The following is a 15,103-nucleotide window of genomic DNA, read 5'->3' as shown; positions in this document are numbered from 1 at the left end:
TGTGAAGTTATCCACAAGGACATCCTTTAGGAAATTGGTCAAAGGAAGTTAGGGCCAGGTGTGTTGTAGCACTTGCCTGTACCCTCTGTTACTGGGAAGGCTGAGGTTAGTAGGTGGTGTGAACTCTGCAGTTCAGAGCTGCAGTCAGGCTCTACCTGATCGAGTGCCAGCATTACATCTGGCAGTGAAGGAGGGAGCCCCCAGGCTACGTGAAGAAGGGCAGGCTCTGACCCAGGTTAGAAACTGGGAACAGCCAGTATGATTCTTAGAGGATGTTAGGGAGCCTGGAAGGTGAGAGCAAAATTATGTATTACTGAAATTGTGTGTGACCAAAATTTTTAGAAGTCAGGTTGAGCTGAGTTTACAGATTGTGTAACTTTTCTCTTTGTTATTGTTTTACCTCCTACAGTTTTAACTGTACTGTCGATAGCATCAGAGAGAAGTTGAAGACAAAACCTTTGCTTTTACAGGTAAACTGGTTGACTTAATAGCAGCAGATTATTAAAATAACATTTGGGGCACATTTCTGTGGAGGGCCTGGATTGTGCTCCACTGCAATCCTAGTTGAATGCTCATCTAATAATGTCAGTTTCTTGCTTGCAGTTGCCAGTGGGTGAAGCAAAAGCTTTCAAAGGACTGGTTGATGTTGTGACTATGGAAAAAGTTATTTGGAACCCTGCATCTCATTCTGATGATGGGAAGCAGTTTATGAGAGAGCCCCTTACAGAACTGAACGATCCTGAATTGCTGAAGGAGGCCAAGGAAGCAAGAAATGCCTTAATTGAACAAGTAAAGTAAATATACTTGATGCTTAAATTATATGGAATATTCAGGAGCTTTTAAAAACCTTTATTTCATAATTGTGGGGGAGGAGAAATGCAGTCTGGATTGTTCTTCCTTTGTAGAACTTTTATAAGCAGGATTGCTGGTATTTTGTAGTGTCAGTCTGCAAAGAACAAAATAAGGTACTACTCAAGTAAAGAAGTCTAGTTACATACCTCATAAGACTATTTAAGAACTTGCAATTTCAACTTTCCATCAGGAGAATTAGATCAAAATCTATACAGAGAACTTATTTTTCATAAATTATACTTTGTGGTCAACTTTACAGCTGTTGGCAAAATTTGTCATTTTCAAAGAAGTTAATAGTAATCAAGATTCATCCTTTAAACATTTGAAGAGTAAATTTAAAATTTTTACTTGTTGTCTGACAAGTAATGTTTTTATTGCAATGTGCAGAGAAATGAAAAACTACATACATATTTATTGTGCTTAGTATATAATCTTGGTCTCCAAGAAGCTTATGGGGAAGGCAAGGTGAAACATGAAATAATGATTGAGCGAAGAATAGGCTAAGGTGCTTATTGTGTGCTGCAGAAAACAAATGTTTGAGAAGGAAAAGATTAAGGTAACATGGACTCCATGCCAAACTGACACTAGCAATGGGGACAGAAATGCATATTAGATTCTGTCATAGGTACCAGTACTGACTTATGTTCCCTCCTCCCTTCAGACTATTTGATAAAGAATTTTTAAGTTCACCCTTTGAACATCAGTTGTTTCATCAGTAGCTGAAGCATTTTCCTTATATTTCACAAAAGAAATAAACAGTTATAAGATGAACTTGTTAATTTTCATGTCTATGTAATATTCATTATCCACTATTTGCTGAACATTCATATCTTTTAAAATGTCTTCTTAAATTTAGAATTATAGTGAGAGTAGGTGGTGGGTTTTTTTGGTTGTTTTTTAATGCAGTATAATGTGCTTTTTTGATTACTTTGGGAATCTGGAAGACATTCAGAATATTTTAGACTAGATACAAAAACTTACTAAAATAAAAACAATCCACCATTATAGCTTTTCAGAAAAAAATCCTTAAACAGTTCACTAGACTGTTAACATTAAAGTTACCATGTGCAGGACCTCTTATTATTTTCTAGGATGCTGTGAATAGACATTAGCTACTGGGATTTGACTAACCATGAGCATAGGAAATCGATACTGTATCTCCTAATTTAACTCCCTTTAATTGTTTTTCTGATTTCTTGTCCTTTCTCTTAACCATTTTTGATATGAAGATACATATCCGTCTGTGAGTCATTTCCATTCACCAATAAAATACTTAGCAAAGTGAAGACATCAGGTACTAGAAGTGACTTTTTGCAGCTATGATTGTGTGGCAGGAACTGTAAATCTGGAACAGACGAGTCTGAGTCACGGACATTTGGCCTTGAATAACCAAGTAATTGAACCAGTATTTCTCAGTTTACTCACATACAAAATGAAGCTGTGAGACAAGCTGACTCCCATATTCCCTTCTGTTATTATTGTTCTGGGTCACTTGTGTGCTGCTCTTTGTGATCCTATTGTCCGTGGGGATTTTTTGGCAAAGGTCCTGGAGTGGTTTTACTATTTCCTTCTCCATTGCATTCCCATTTTACAGATGAGTAACTGAGGCAAATAGGGGTTAAATGACTTGCACAGGGTCACACTGTACTAAATGTCTGAGGCTGGATTTGAACTCAGATCTTCCTGACGTGGTGCTCCCATCCTCTGCACTATCTAGCAGCCTTTTCTAGCCTGAGTTGATTCTGTGACTGAATTAATGCACTAAAAGTTTATAATCCTGTTAAATATCTAACAGGTGGCTGTTTACTCTTTTACTTTTATTGCATTATAGCATCTATTTGTCTTGACAAAAGATTGTTTTCTCAGTAATATTACATTTTTATTATATTTAGGTGTAAGTAAGCTGTACTTGATGGAAATGTACTGATTCATGTCTGTTGCAGATTGCGGATGTGGATGATGAGTTTGCTGACCTAGTTTTAGGAGAGTTTATTGAAAATTTTGATTTGTTACCAGCTGAAAAGGTAAAATAGATCATTTAACTACTGTGATTGATTAGACTTAGCTGCATTTATTTGTGTGCTAATTTCTTATACTTTGCATAATATCAACAAATGTTTAAAAACCAGATTCAAAATAAATTTACTGCTTATAAACTTAAAGGATGATTATGATGATGGTGGTGGTGGTGGTGATGATGATGATGATGATGATCTACTGTACTTTATGTGCTGAATCTTTGGATATTAGAAATTGAGCTTTTGGGACCATGTGAGTTCTGAGGGAAGGGATAGTGTCTTATTCGTATTTGTCTTTTGTAAAACACCTGCATGGGTCATTGTAATCGTAAATGCTGAATAAATATTTGTATAGTGAAAAAAAGTACTAGACCTGGAATCAGGATCCCTGGGTTCTAATCCTAGCCCTAACTGGAAAGATTTGACTAACCATGAGCTCATTTTCTTCATCTGTATATTCAGGAGGATGCTAATACTTGTACTGCCTACCCTATGGTGAGAGAAACACTTTATAAACCTGCAACTTTGAAAATGCTAGTTTCATTCATTGAATACTTTACACAACTTTTGCAACCTTTTCCCTTTCAAATTACTTAGTTTTAAAAGATTCTAGGAAAAAAAATCTCAGAACGTAAATTTATCTCAGCAGATTAATTACTGGATTTTCAGGCTAATGTTAAAATGATTTTTCATTTAATGGTTATTCTGAAGATTTTAAAATCTAAATTTGTTGCTATTTTATGTATTTTTTTTTTAAGTTAGCTGAACACGAGGACAGGAAATCGTGCTGCTGGTTTCAATCAACTGTAATATTAAGAGATTTCATTAAACTTCCTCTTTACTCTGATTTGCCAGGTGCTTTCCATGTGAGAGCTTGGCAACCGTAAGTTTCCTGAAACCAAAAGTTATCAAGTGTAGTTTTTGAAATGATAGCATGTAAAATGAGGAATCAAGATGAACCCTATTAGAATCATTGATTTAGAACTACAAGGGACAGGAGAGGTCACCTAGTCCAGAGCTGTCAACCATGCAGCCCACAGTACTTCTGAGCCTGGCTGAACCAAATTAAAATGTACTGGGGAAATACTTAACGAGAGATAAGAGTACAGTAAAACTTAAAGAATGGTAATATGTGGTTTTCTAAATTGATATGCAGTGCGGAGATTGTTACATGTTTTCACAGCCCTCATTTCTACTTGACACCACTGACCTAGTTCATTTGTAATTCAAAGATTGAATCTAGGTCTCCAGATGTGAAAGGATCTTTAGTTTTGATTACATGAAATTTTTCTAAATGTCACCTGTGGTGATTTATTTCTTGTAATTTTGTAATTCTTAATGTTAGTTTTATTTTTCTTTTGATTTTGGGTTTGTTGCCTTTTTTTTTAAGAACATGGTATGTTTGAAAAAGATAAAAGAGAGGAGTAGTTACTTAGGGGAAATAGAGTTCCTTGTTCTGTCCACTTATTTTGTACTTTCTTTTGAGAGAGGAGTTTCTTCTATTTCATTCTTCATTATGAAATAGAAAATCATGAACAAACATGACCATTTCCATGCCCAGAGGAGGCCAGAAAATGGGGATTGCACATGAAACTATGAATCCTCTGTATGGAACTTGTTCCTTTTAATAATATACATTAAATTTAACACATTGGACCAATATTTCCCAGTTCGCCTGTATCCCTCTGGTTGCCTTTGGGCATTTAAAAATTTTTCATAGATCCTCTTTTCTTCTCTTTCTTGCATTTTTTTCTATCCTTCTCCCTAAGCTGCTGTATCTCTATCCTCCAACTGCAGCAAATGAAAACCCACCCTTGTGACCAAATCAAGAGAGACAAATTTGTCTGGAAATGGTTCGTTTTGATAAGTATATGAATAAATCCAAGCTAAGGCTTTAATATTTTAAGTGCAAACAGCTTTTTTGTGTGTATTCTTTGTAGTTATACCCTGCAATACGTAGAGTAACTATGGCTCAGAGTGCTGTCCCTGTGCTCTGTGGAAGTGCCCTGAAGAATAAAGGGGTCCAGCCCTTATTAGATGCCATTACTATGTACCTGCCTTCTCCTGATGAGCGCAACAATGAATTTCTGTAAGTAAAAGAAAGTGAAAGTATATTTTAAATGTTTAACTTGTAAACAGAAATGAAAAATGATAGTTTATTTTTTAACTTTAGAAAGAATCCTCTCATCCAGCCTTTACATTTCAAAGATGAGGAAACTAAGGGAAGGATCTGTTGGAGCAGATGGGAGGGGATGAGATCTGGGAAACATGTAAAGGAGTAATATTGGCAGCAGGAAGGGTTACTTCATCCTCAGAGATTAGAATGGAGGAGATAGTAGAGGTTGATGTCGGAGGGATGAGAAAAGAAGAGAAAGCTTTTGGGGAGTCCCCTTATGTTTGGAGGGGGAAGTATGAGACGAAGTCCTCAGTTGTTGGTTGAAGTCTCAGAGTTGATGAAGGTGATGCTGACAAGCCAGCTCATTGGTATATATGGCATAGTCACTATAGATGCACAGTGAACGGAGTCTAGAATTAAGTTGAAAGTGTGGGCTGAATCAAATTTGGGAAATTATCAGATTTTTTAAAAGTAAATTTTTCTTGATTTTTTTTGCATAGCTTCGTGTTTTTATGTAGCTTTACTTTCCCTGTGACCGTCTTCCTCCCGTCAGAGTGTCATCTCACTTAACAAGGGTTTTTTTTTAATGAGAAAGAGAAGAGGAAAAAATCAGCGTAGCTGATCAATATTGAAAAACATCTGTTCTACATCCGTGGGCCTTCCACTTCTGCAAAGGAGTTGGGGGAGATGTCTTCTCATTTCTTTTGTTGGGGACAGACATGTTCTTTGTAATTCTTTTTTTTTAATTCTAATTTATTTATTTTTAGTTTTCAGCATTCATTTCCACAAGATTTTGAGTTCCAAATTTTCTCCCCATCTCTCCCCTCCACCAACCACAAGACAGCGTGCATTCTGATTACCTCTTCCCCCAATCTTTCCTCCCTACTTTTACACCTCCCCCTTCTCTTATCTCTAATCCCCTCTGTTTTCTTGGAGGACAAGATAGATTTCTCTTCCCCATTGCCTGTATATCTTATTTCCCAGTTGCATGTCAAAACAATTTTTGACATTCATTTTTAAAACTTTGAGTTCCAACTTCTCGCCCTTCCTCCCCTCCCCACCCATCCACACAGAGAAGGCAAGCAATTCAATATAGGTTATACATGTGTAGTGATGCAAAGGACTTCCACAAAAGTCATGTTGTGGAAGACTATATTTCCCTCCATCCTATCCTGCCTCTGTTTATTCTGTTCTCTCTTTTGACCTTGTCCCTCCCCAAGAATGTTTACTTCTAATTACCCCCTCCTCCCATTTGCTCTCCCTTCCATCATCCCCCCCACCCTGCTTATCCCCTTCTCCCCTACTTGCCTGTAGTCCAAGACAGAGTTTCATAGCAAATTGAGTGTGCATGTTATTTCCTCCTTAAGCTACATGTGATGAGAGTAAGGTTCACTTTTTCCCTCTCACCTCCCTTGTCTTTCCTTCAGTTGAAGAAGCTTTTTCTTGACTCTTTTGTGTGAGAAATAATTTGCCCCATTCTATTTTTCCCTTATTCCTCCCAGTATATTCCTCTCTCACCCCTTAATTTTTTTCTAGATATCATCCCTTCCTATTTAACTCACCCTGTGCTCTCTGTCAATATGTATATAATCCCTCCAACTACCCCAGTACTGAGAAAATCTCAAGAGTTACAAATATTATCTTTCCATGTAGGAATGTAAACAGTTCAACTTTAGTAGGTCCATTATGATTTCTCTTTTCTGTTTACCTTTTCATGCTTCTCTTGATTCCTGTGTTTGAAAATCAAATATTCTATTCAACTCTGGTCTTTTCATCAAGAATGCTAAAGTTTTCTGTTTCATTGATTGACCATTTTTTTCCCCTGAAGTATTATACTCAATTTTGCTGGATAGGTGATTCTTGGTTTTAATCCTATTTCCTTTGACTTCTAGAATATCATATTCCAAGCCCTTAGATCCCTTAATGTAGAAGCTGATAGATCTTGTGTTATCCTGATTGTATTTCCACAATACTTGAATTGTTTCTTTTTGACTGCTTGCAATATTTTCTCCTTGATCAGGGAACTCTGGAATTTGTCCACAATGTTCCTAAGAGTTTTTCTTTTGGGATCTTTCAGGAGACGATTGGTGGATTTTTTCAGTATTTATTTTACCCTCTGGTTCTAGAATATCAGGGCAGTTTTCCTTGATAATTTCATGAAAGATGATTTTGATCATGGCTTTCAGGTAATCCCATAATTTTTAAATTATCTCTCCTGGATCTATTTTCCAGGTCAGTTGTTTTTACAATGATATATTTCCATTGTCTGTTATTTTTTCCTTTTTCTGGTTTTGTTTTATAATTTCTTGATTTTTCATAAAGTCATTAGCTTCCATCTGCTCCATTCTAATCTTTAAGGAATTATTTTCTTCAGTGAACTTTTGGATCTCCTTTTCCATCTGGCCAGTTCTGCTTTTTTTAGGACATTCTTGTCCTCGTTGACTTTTTGGATCTCTTTTGTCCTTTGGGTTAGTCTATTTTTTTATAGTGTTATTTTCTTCAGCCTTTTTTTGGGTCTCCTTTAGCAAGCAATTGACTCGTTTTTCATAATTTTCTTGTATCACTATCTTTTTCTTCCCAATTTTTGCTCTAACTTGATTTTCAAAATCCTTTTTTGAGCTCTTCCATGGCCTGAGACCAACTCATATGTTTCTTGGAGGCTTTGGATGGAGGAGCTTTGACTTTGTTGTCTTCTGTTGGCATGCTTTGGTCTTCCTTTTCACCAGAGTAAGATTCTATAGTCTGATTCTTTTTTAGGTTTTTGCTCATTTCCCCCGCCGTTTAGTTGACTTTTGAGCTCTTTGTCGAGGTAGATCTCTGCTTCCAGTGGGAGTGGGGGTTGTACGGTCAGCCTCTCGATTCCCCCACTATCTGTGGGCCTAGAATTCCAGAAACAGTTGCTATCTCTGCCCCTGCTGCTGCTGTGCCTACTGTAGGTTCCTCCACTCCCTTATGCCTCTGCCACCCTGGGCTGAGACCAGACCACTCCACTCTCCCACACTGGTCCCACAGGCTTTTTCCACTGACCTTCCCATTTGTCCTCAGCATTTGGGGTCCTGAAGCCTGGAAACTGCCACAGGTGCAAGAGGTTCAGTCTCCCCAAGGCCTGCTCAGGTCCTGCCTGTGCCAGTGCTTCCCACACTAGACTGCGCCCTGCCCCCTGCATGGCACAACAGATACTTCCAGGCTGTCTTGGGCTGGAGATTTGTTTTACTCTGTCCTTCTGTGGGTTCTGCTGCTCCACAATTTGTTTAGAGATATTTTTACAGCTATTTGGCTGGGCTTGGGGCCAGAGCTCTAGGGTTCTTTGTAATTCTGGTACAGTACCTTCAGTGATGCTGTACTGCTCCCTGACCTAAAGAAAATGTTTTTGACCCTGACACATAAAATTATCCTGTTATGTGTTATGTTTTGCAAATCATGAAACACCATAATTCCCAAGGAATACAAAGTGCAATTGACTGAGAGTCCTCAGTGTATCACTAATGTCAGTTTGACTGTAAGGAGTAACATGAAAGCTGCTGTTCAGGAAATGTGCACTTGGGAAGGGAGGTGGACAAGTCATGTAGCCAGAGCAAGGGATAGCAGAGTCAGAATGGACACCGGTGTCCATGGAATGTGAAACGGCCTCAAGCATATTTTGAAAATAGATTTCTGATTGCCTTTAAAAGGAGTACTTTCAGCACAGTTTTCTTCTGTATATATTAATATATGCCAACCTTCATCTTCTTAAATTCCATTTCCAAATCAGGTACTAAGATGTTAGAATACACATATATTCAAAATGATGATAGATCTCTATAAGAGCACCAACAAATCTGTCTTTCCAGTTCCAGTTCCACCCAGGCTCATTTGGCTTAGTTGAATGTCATACCAAGCTTTCTGCTGACTTATTTTATCCTCTGTTTTGTGGAGCAATAATGCTTATAATTTTCCATTCTCTTCCTTTAAACTGGTGTTATCCTTGGCTATCAGCTTTCCTCCACTGAGTAATTAGATCAAATATTAATGCTAATTAATAGAGTTTGCAAACCATTTGGAGCACTTATTTTCCATATTCTAAACTTCTCAGAATATTCATTTTGTTGGGTTGGGGCTATGTCTTGTCATCCTTACTTTTTCTTCTAATTTGGTATTAACTCTGACTTTTGTTCTAATCAACCAATAATATTTCCACACACAGTTTACTATAAAATAACTTTCATGTCTTTAGCTAATTTTCATTTTTTTGTAACATTCAGTCTTTAAACATATGCAGCATTTTTCAAGTCCCTTTTTCTCCCCGTGGTTAAAAAAAAAAAAAAAGCTTATATTAGTAAAAACAGGGTGCTGTTGAGGAGCAGAGCATTAAACATATTCATCATAGAGTAAATAATTTCTGGTTACCCACCAGCTCCAATCCTGTGTTGATGTTGGAATCTCTTTACTCTCTTCAGTTTCCAGGAGCAGTTTCAGTAACGCCTATGTCCCAACACTTTGGGTAGAGGGGAAGGACAGAGTGGGGGTGCTAGCAGTTACAGCCTAGGCTGGCTAAGAGCTGATCATAGTTGCTTCAAGACTAGAGAACTTCTGGATTGGATTCTGGGTTTCTCAAACTGTATGGTAATAATAAGGGGAGATGTTAGTAGCAGTCATTTCCATGACCTGTGGTGCACGTCACCTTTATCTTATTCTCACCCCAACGAAGGAAAATTGTAAGTTCCCAGCATTTAAGGCAGTGCCTAGCACATAGTGGGCATTTAATCAATGCTACTGACCGACTGAAGTAAGCCATGTAGCACGGTATCAAAGATAATTGCTTACTATTTTAAATCAGGGATAGGGACCCTGGCCTTGAGGCCACATTTGGCCTTCTAGGTCCTTGGGTGTAGCCTTTTGACTGAGTCTGAGTTTTACGGAACAAATCCTTTTACTAAGGGGATTTGTTCTGTGAGATTTGGATTCAGTCAAAGGACTGCACTTGAGCTAGGCCATAATGTGGCCTGAAGGCCACAGGTTTCCCACCCCTGTTTTAGGCATTCTTTAGGACATGTATGATTGATAAAGAAGTGAGCTGGTAAGGGATAGGAATAATAAATGTGCTATCCATGAAATACCTAAATGCTTCTAGTGCGATTCAGTGGAAGGAGCACCAACTGGAGTAGAAGGACCTGTGTTCAAATTTTACTCCTCATGTCACCTTTGGCAAGTTGCTTCACCACCTTGGCCTCCCTCCATTTCCTTATCTGTAAAATAAAGGAATTGAACTAGATGCCTCTGGGGTCCCATCCCACCCTTTGTAAATAGTGGAGGAATCTTATATTTGGAAATAAGTGACAAAGAATCTGTGAGCATATTAGGGAGAACAGCAATGAGGAGTGCTCTTTGTTACATGAAACAGGAAGTCTTTGGTTGCCGTGATGAATAAAATAGGGGAAATAATGGTGCAAATTGGAGAATATTTGTAAAATCTAACTGTCAGAAAGTTTCAAGTCTGGGATTATATGATCTACTTACTGTCTTTATTCTATAGGCAGTGGTATAAAGATGACTTGTGTGCCTTGGCATTTAAAGTTCTCCATGACAAACAACGTGGGCCTCTAGTTTTCATGCGCATTTATTCTGGTACAATGAAACCCCAGTCAGCAGTCCATAACATTAATGGAAACTACACGTGAGTAAAATCTCTGATTGCTTTCTAAAACAATTCCTAATTTCCTTAAGAGTATAGCACTAACACAAATCATTTATTTGCAGAGAGAGAATAAGCCGCTTACTATTGCCTTTCGCTGACCAGCATGTAGAAATTCCTTCTCTGACAGCTGGCAATATTGCGCTAACTGTTGGACTTAAGCAGGTAAGTAAATGACTGGTTTCTCTCAGAAAAAATGGACTTCCTACAATGACAATGTAAATGTTCGATAAATTATCTTTAGCTTGAGTTTATATAAAATATTAAAGGCCATATATTGTTTTTCGTTCTTAAAATTTAGTTTCTAAAATTAAAATACTGTTGAGCTATATTTTAAATAAAATTTGGTGTGGGGTTGAAACTAAGGTACATAAGAACAAATTCACACATCATTATTTCATCTTTGTGCTAAATTCCTTAAGACATTTCCAAGTAAAGCTAACTTTTAAAGATTATACAGTTATCTTTTTAACTTCATCGGTAAGAGTATTCTAGCTGAAAAACTGTTTTGGATAACAGACAAGAAATGTGTGTAACATATGTAAATGACCAGTTTTCATTTATTTCACTAAAATAGTACTTCCCTCCCACCACCTCCCCTTAATGTTATTAATTCCAAAAAAAAAGTTCGTATTAGAAGGCACCTCCGTGATAGCCTTGATTAGGGTCATTTTGATTCTGTGTAATGGCCGCAGTTTGTGGCATGAACACTACGTGTGTAGTCTTGGATGAACCTTCCTCTGGAAGGACTGTATAAAATAAATACAAATGAGAGCCTAGAAATAGAAATAGAAATCTTGAAATAGAAAATTGGGTAAAAGCTGTTCTGTGTACAACATTAGCGCTTCCTGTAGATTCTGGAGGCTGAAAGAAATAAATTCTCTGTAATAAAAACAGTCAAATATTACTAAAATTTTTATTTAAAAAAGTGCTGAACATGAATTCTGACCCCATTCTATTCCATCCCCTTTTCTCTCCGTACCATTATTCATTAGTCCCCTTTGCTGGTAGTCATGGAGCCTTTCTGCCACATAGCCAAGCAGTTCTATCTCCATTTCTATCGTCTTTCTTATCCATTTCCTCTTAATCCATTTCTTATCCATCCTCCTTTCTATTCTTACCACCCCCCCAACTGCCACTACTCTAATTTGTGCCCTTATTACCTTTGTTCTAAATTTTTACAGTAGTTTTTCATCCTTTTAAGTTGACTTCCTACATCCACCCCTCCCCCCCAATCCCCTTTCTTTGATCCATCCTGTACACAGAGGCCAGATTAATCTTTCTGGTGGACAGATCTCTTCATTTTGCCCAGAATCCTTGTCCCTAAAGCATGTCTTGCATATTTGCTGTTTTTACAATTTTTTTTAATATATGATTTATTTATTTTTCAGTTTTCAACATTCACTTCTACATGAATTTGAATTCAAAATTTTCTCCCCATCTCTCCCCACCTCCTGCCCCAGGACAGCATGCACCCCATCCACTCCTTCCTCCAGTGTGTCCTCCCTTCTATTACCCACCCTTCTTCTATCCCCCTTCCCCCCTATTTTCCTGTAAGGCAGAATAGATTTCTATACTCCATTGCCTATATAGCTTAATTTCCAGTTGCATGCTAAAACAATTTTTAACATTCATTCTTAAAGCTTTGAGTTCCATATTCTCTCCCTCCCTCTTCACCCACCCTCATTTAGAAACGATTCAATATAGGTCATGCATGTGTGACAGTACAAATCACTTCCATGATAGTTATGTTGTAAAAGACTAACCACATTTTCCTCTGTCCTATCTTGCCCTTCATTTACTCCATTCTCTCCCCTGACCTGTCCTTCCACAATAGTGTTTGCTTCAGATTATCCCTTTTCCCAATTTGCTGTCCCTTCTGTTATCTTCCCTCTCCTATTCCCTTATCCCCTACGTTCCTACAGGGGAAAATAGATTTTCATATCCAATGGAGTGTATGTTATTACCTCCTTAAGCCAGATCCCATCAGAGTAAGGCCCAATTATTTCCTTTCATTTTCCCCCTCTTCCCTTCCATTGTAAAATCTCTTTTTTCCCTCTTTTATGTGAGATGATTTGCTACATTCTACCTCTCCCTTTCTCTTACTCCTAGTACATTCCATTCAACAGTATTTTTGGGTTTTTTAGGTATTCTCTCTTCATATTCAGCTTACCCTGTGCCCTCTATCTATCTATCTATCTGTCTATATCTATATAGATACACATATACACCCATGTACATATACATACCTGCACATATATGATGTACACATATACACATGCTATACATACTTACACACATATATACATATATGTGTGTATATATATATATATGCTCCCTCTCACTTCCCTAATACTGAAAAAGGTCTCATGAATTACAAGTGAACATCTTTCCATATAGGAATGTAAACAGTTTAACTTTAATGAGTTCTTTAAGGCTTTTCTTTCCTGTTTACCTTCTCATGTTTCTCTTGATTCTTGATTTGAAGGTCACATTTTCTCTTCAGCTCTGGGCTTTTCAACAAGAATGCTTGAAAGTCCTCTATTTCATGGAAATTCCATTTTTTTTCTCCCAAAGTATTATACTCAGTTTTGCTGGGTAGGTGATTCTTGGTTTTAATCCTAGCTCCTTTGACTTCTGGAATATCATATTCCAAGCCCTTAGATCCCTTAACATAGAAGCTGCTAGTTCTTGTGTATTATCTGGATTGTATTTCCGAAACAGTACTTGAATTGTTTCTTTCTAGCTGCTTGCAATATTTTCTCCTTGACCTGGGAACTCTGGAATTTGGCTACAGTATTCCTAGGAGGTTTTTTTTTTTTTGGATCTCTTTCAGGACATGATCTGTGGATTCTTTCAGTATTTATTTTACCCTCTGATTCTAGAATATCAGGGCACTTTTCCTTGATAATTTCGTGAAAGATGTGAAAGACTTTTTTGATCATGGCTTTCAGGTAGTTCCATAATTTTTAAATTTTCTCTCCTGGATCTATTTTCCAGGTCAGTTGTTTTTCCAATGAGATATCTCACATTGTCTTCTGTTTTTTCATTCTTTTGGTTTTGTTTTATAATTTCTTGGTTTCTCAGAAAGTCATTGACTTCCCTCTGCTTCATTCTAATTTTTAAAGAACTATTTTCTTCAGGGAGCTTTTGAACCTCCTTTTCCATTTGTCTGATTCTGCTTTTTAAAGCATTGTTCTCCTCGTTACTTTTTGGACCTCTTTGGTCAATTGAGTTAGCCTATTTTTAAAGGTGTTACTTTTTCAGCATTTTTTTGGGTCTCCTTTAGTAAGCTGTTGACTCGCTTTTCATGCTTTTCTTGCATCTTTCTCATTTCTTTTACCAGTTTTCCCTCCACCTCTCTTATTCGATTTTCAAAATTCTTTTTGAGCCCTTCCATGGGCTGAAACCATTGCATATTTATTTTGGAGGTTTTGGATGCAGAAGCCTTGACTTCCTCTGATGGTATGCTTTGTTCTTCCTCATTGGAAAGGATGGAAGAAAATACCTGTTCACCAAGAAAGTAACCTTCTATAGTCTTATTTTTTCCCCTTTTTGGGGCATTTTCCCAGCCAGTTACTTGACTTTTGAATCCTTTGTCAAGAGGAGGGTATATTCTGGGGACCTGTAAGATCTCAGTTCCCCCGAGGTGACACAATCAAGGGAGAGGAGTTTCCTCTTCTCCTGACCTGTGCTCTGGTCTGGGAGCAACCAAAAACTTTTCTGCTCAGAATCTATGAGTAGAATTCCCTCGCCACAACCACCTCCAGCTCCACCAAGCCAGCGCTCTGCTCCTCCCCATCCCAGGGCCAGGCTTGAAGCTGATTCAGATCAGCTGCTTAATTCCCCCAGGGGCTTTAGGGGGGAGGAAAGGGTGTCCACTCAGGGCTGAGATTAGATCAGCTGCTCAATTCCCCCAGGGGCTTTTGGTGGAGGGCTCCAAAAATGGATGCTGGTACTACAGTAGCTGCTGCCCACGTTCCTTTTCCTTGGTGAAGGAACCCTCCCACTGACCTTTGAAGCTGTCTGTGGTGTTTGTGGGTTGAGCAATCTGGGGACCGCAGCTACTGCTGGTGGCATCATGAGACCTGTTCTGGGTCCTATCCCTGCTGTGCCCCAAGACCCATGCTGGGCTGGGCTCCACTCTGCACCCAGTACAATAAACTTTTCCTTTTGGCCTTCCAGGCTGTCTTGGGCTGGAAATCTCTTTCACTCTGTCGTTTTGTGGTTTCCGCTGCTCTAGAATTTGTTTAGAGTCATTTTTACAGGCATTTTATGGGCTGTGTGGGGGAGCTTCTAGAGGTCCATCTTTCTACTTTGACTTCCATTCTAATTTTTAAAGAATATTTTCCTCAGTGAGCTTTTGAACTTCCAGAAATTTTCCATTTGACAAATTCTGCTTGTTAAAGCATTCTTCTTGTTGGCTGTTTGGACCTCTTTTGCCTT

At 38.1% G+C, this 15,103-nt stretch overlaps 1 protein-coding gene across 6 annotated transcripts in view; it reads left to right on the top strand.

The window, feature by feature from the left end:
• GFM2 (GTP dependent ribosome recycling factor mitochondrial 2) overlaps positions 1-15,103 on the top strand; it is a 70,305-nt gene that overhangs the window by 21,650 nt on the left and 33,552 nt on the right. For all 6 annotated transcript variants that reach the window (XR_011966509.1, XR_011966508.1, XM_072606349.1 and 3 more), the window contains exons 9-14: positions 410-470; positions 604-789; positions 2,796-2,876; positions 4,811-4,959; positions 10,499-10,639; positions 10,723-10,822. Coding sequence is in view for 4 of the 6 variants with exons in the window: in XM_072606349.1 (XP_072462450.1) it covers positions 410-470; positions 604-789; positions 2,796-2,876; positions 4,811-4,959; positions 10,499-10,639; positions 10,723-10,822 (718 nt within the window). In the remaining 2 variants the exon portion in view is untranslated. The remainder of the gene's footprint in view (positions 1-409; positions 471-603; positions 790-2,795; positions 2,877-4,810; positions 4,960-10,498; positions 10,640-10,722; positions 10,823-15,103) is intronic.

The sequence above is a fragment of the Notamacropus eugenii genome, chromosome 4, assembly GCF_028372415.1.
Source record: "Notamacropus eugenii isolate mMacEug1 chromosome 4, mMacEug1.pri_v2, whole genome shotgun sequence".
NCBI lineage: Eukaryota > Metazoa > Chordata > Mammalia > Diprotodontia > Macropodidae > Notamacropus > Notamacropus eugenii.
The sequence above is the reverse complement of the archived record's forward strand: the minus strand, read 5'-3'. Positions and strand labels throughout refer to the sequence as shown.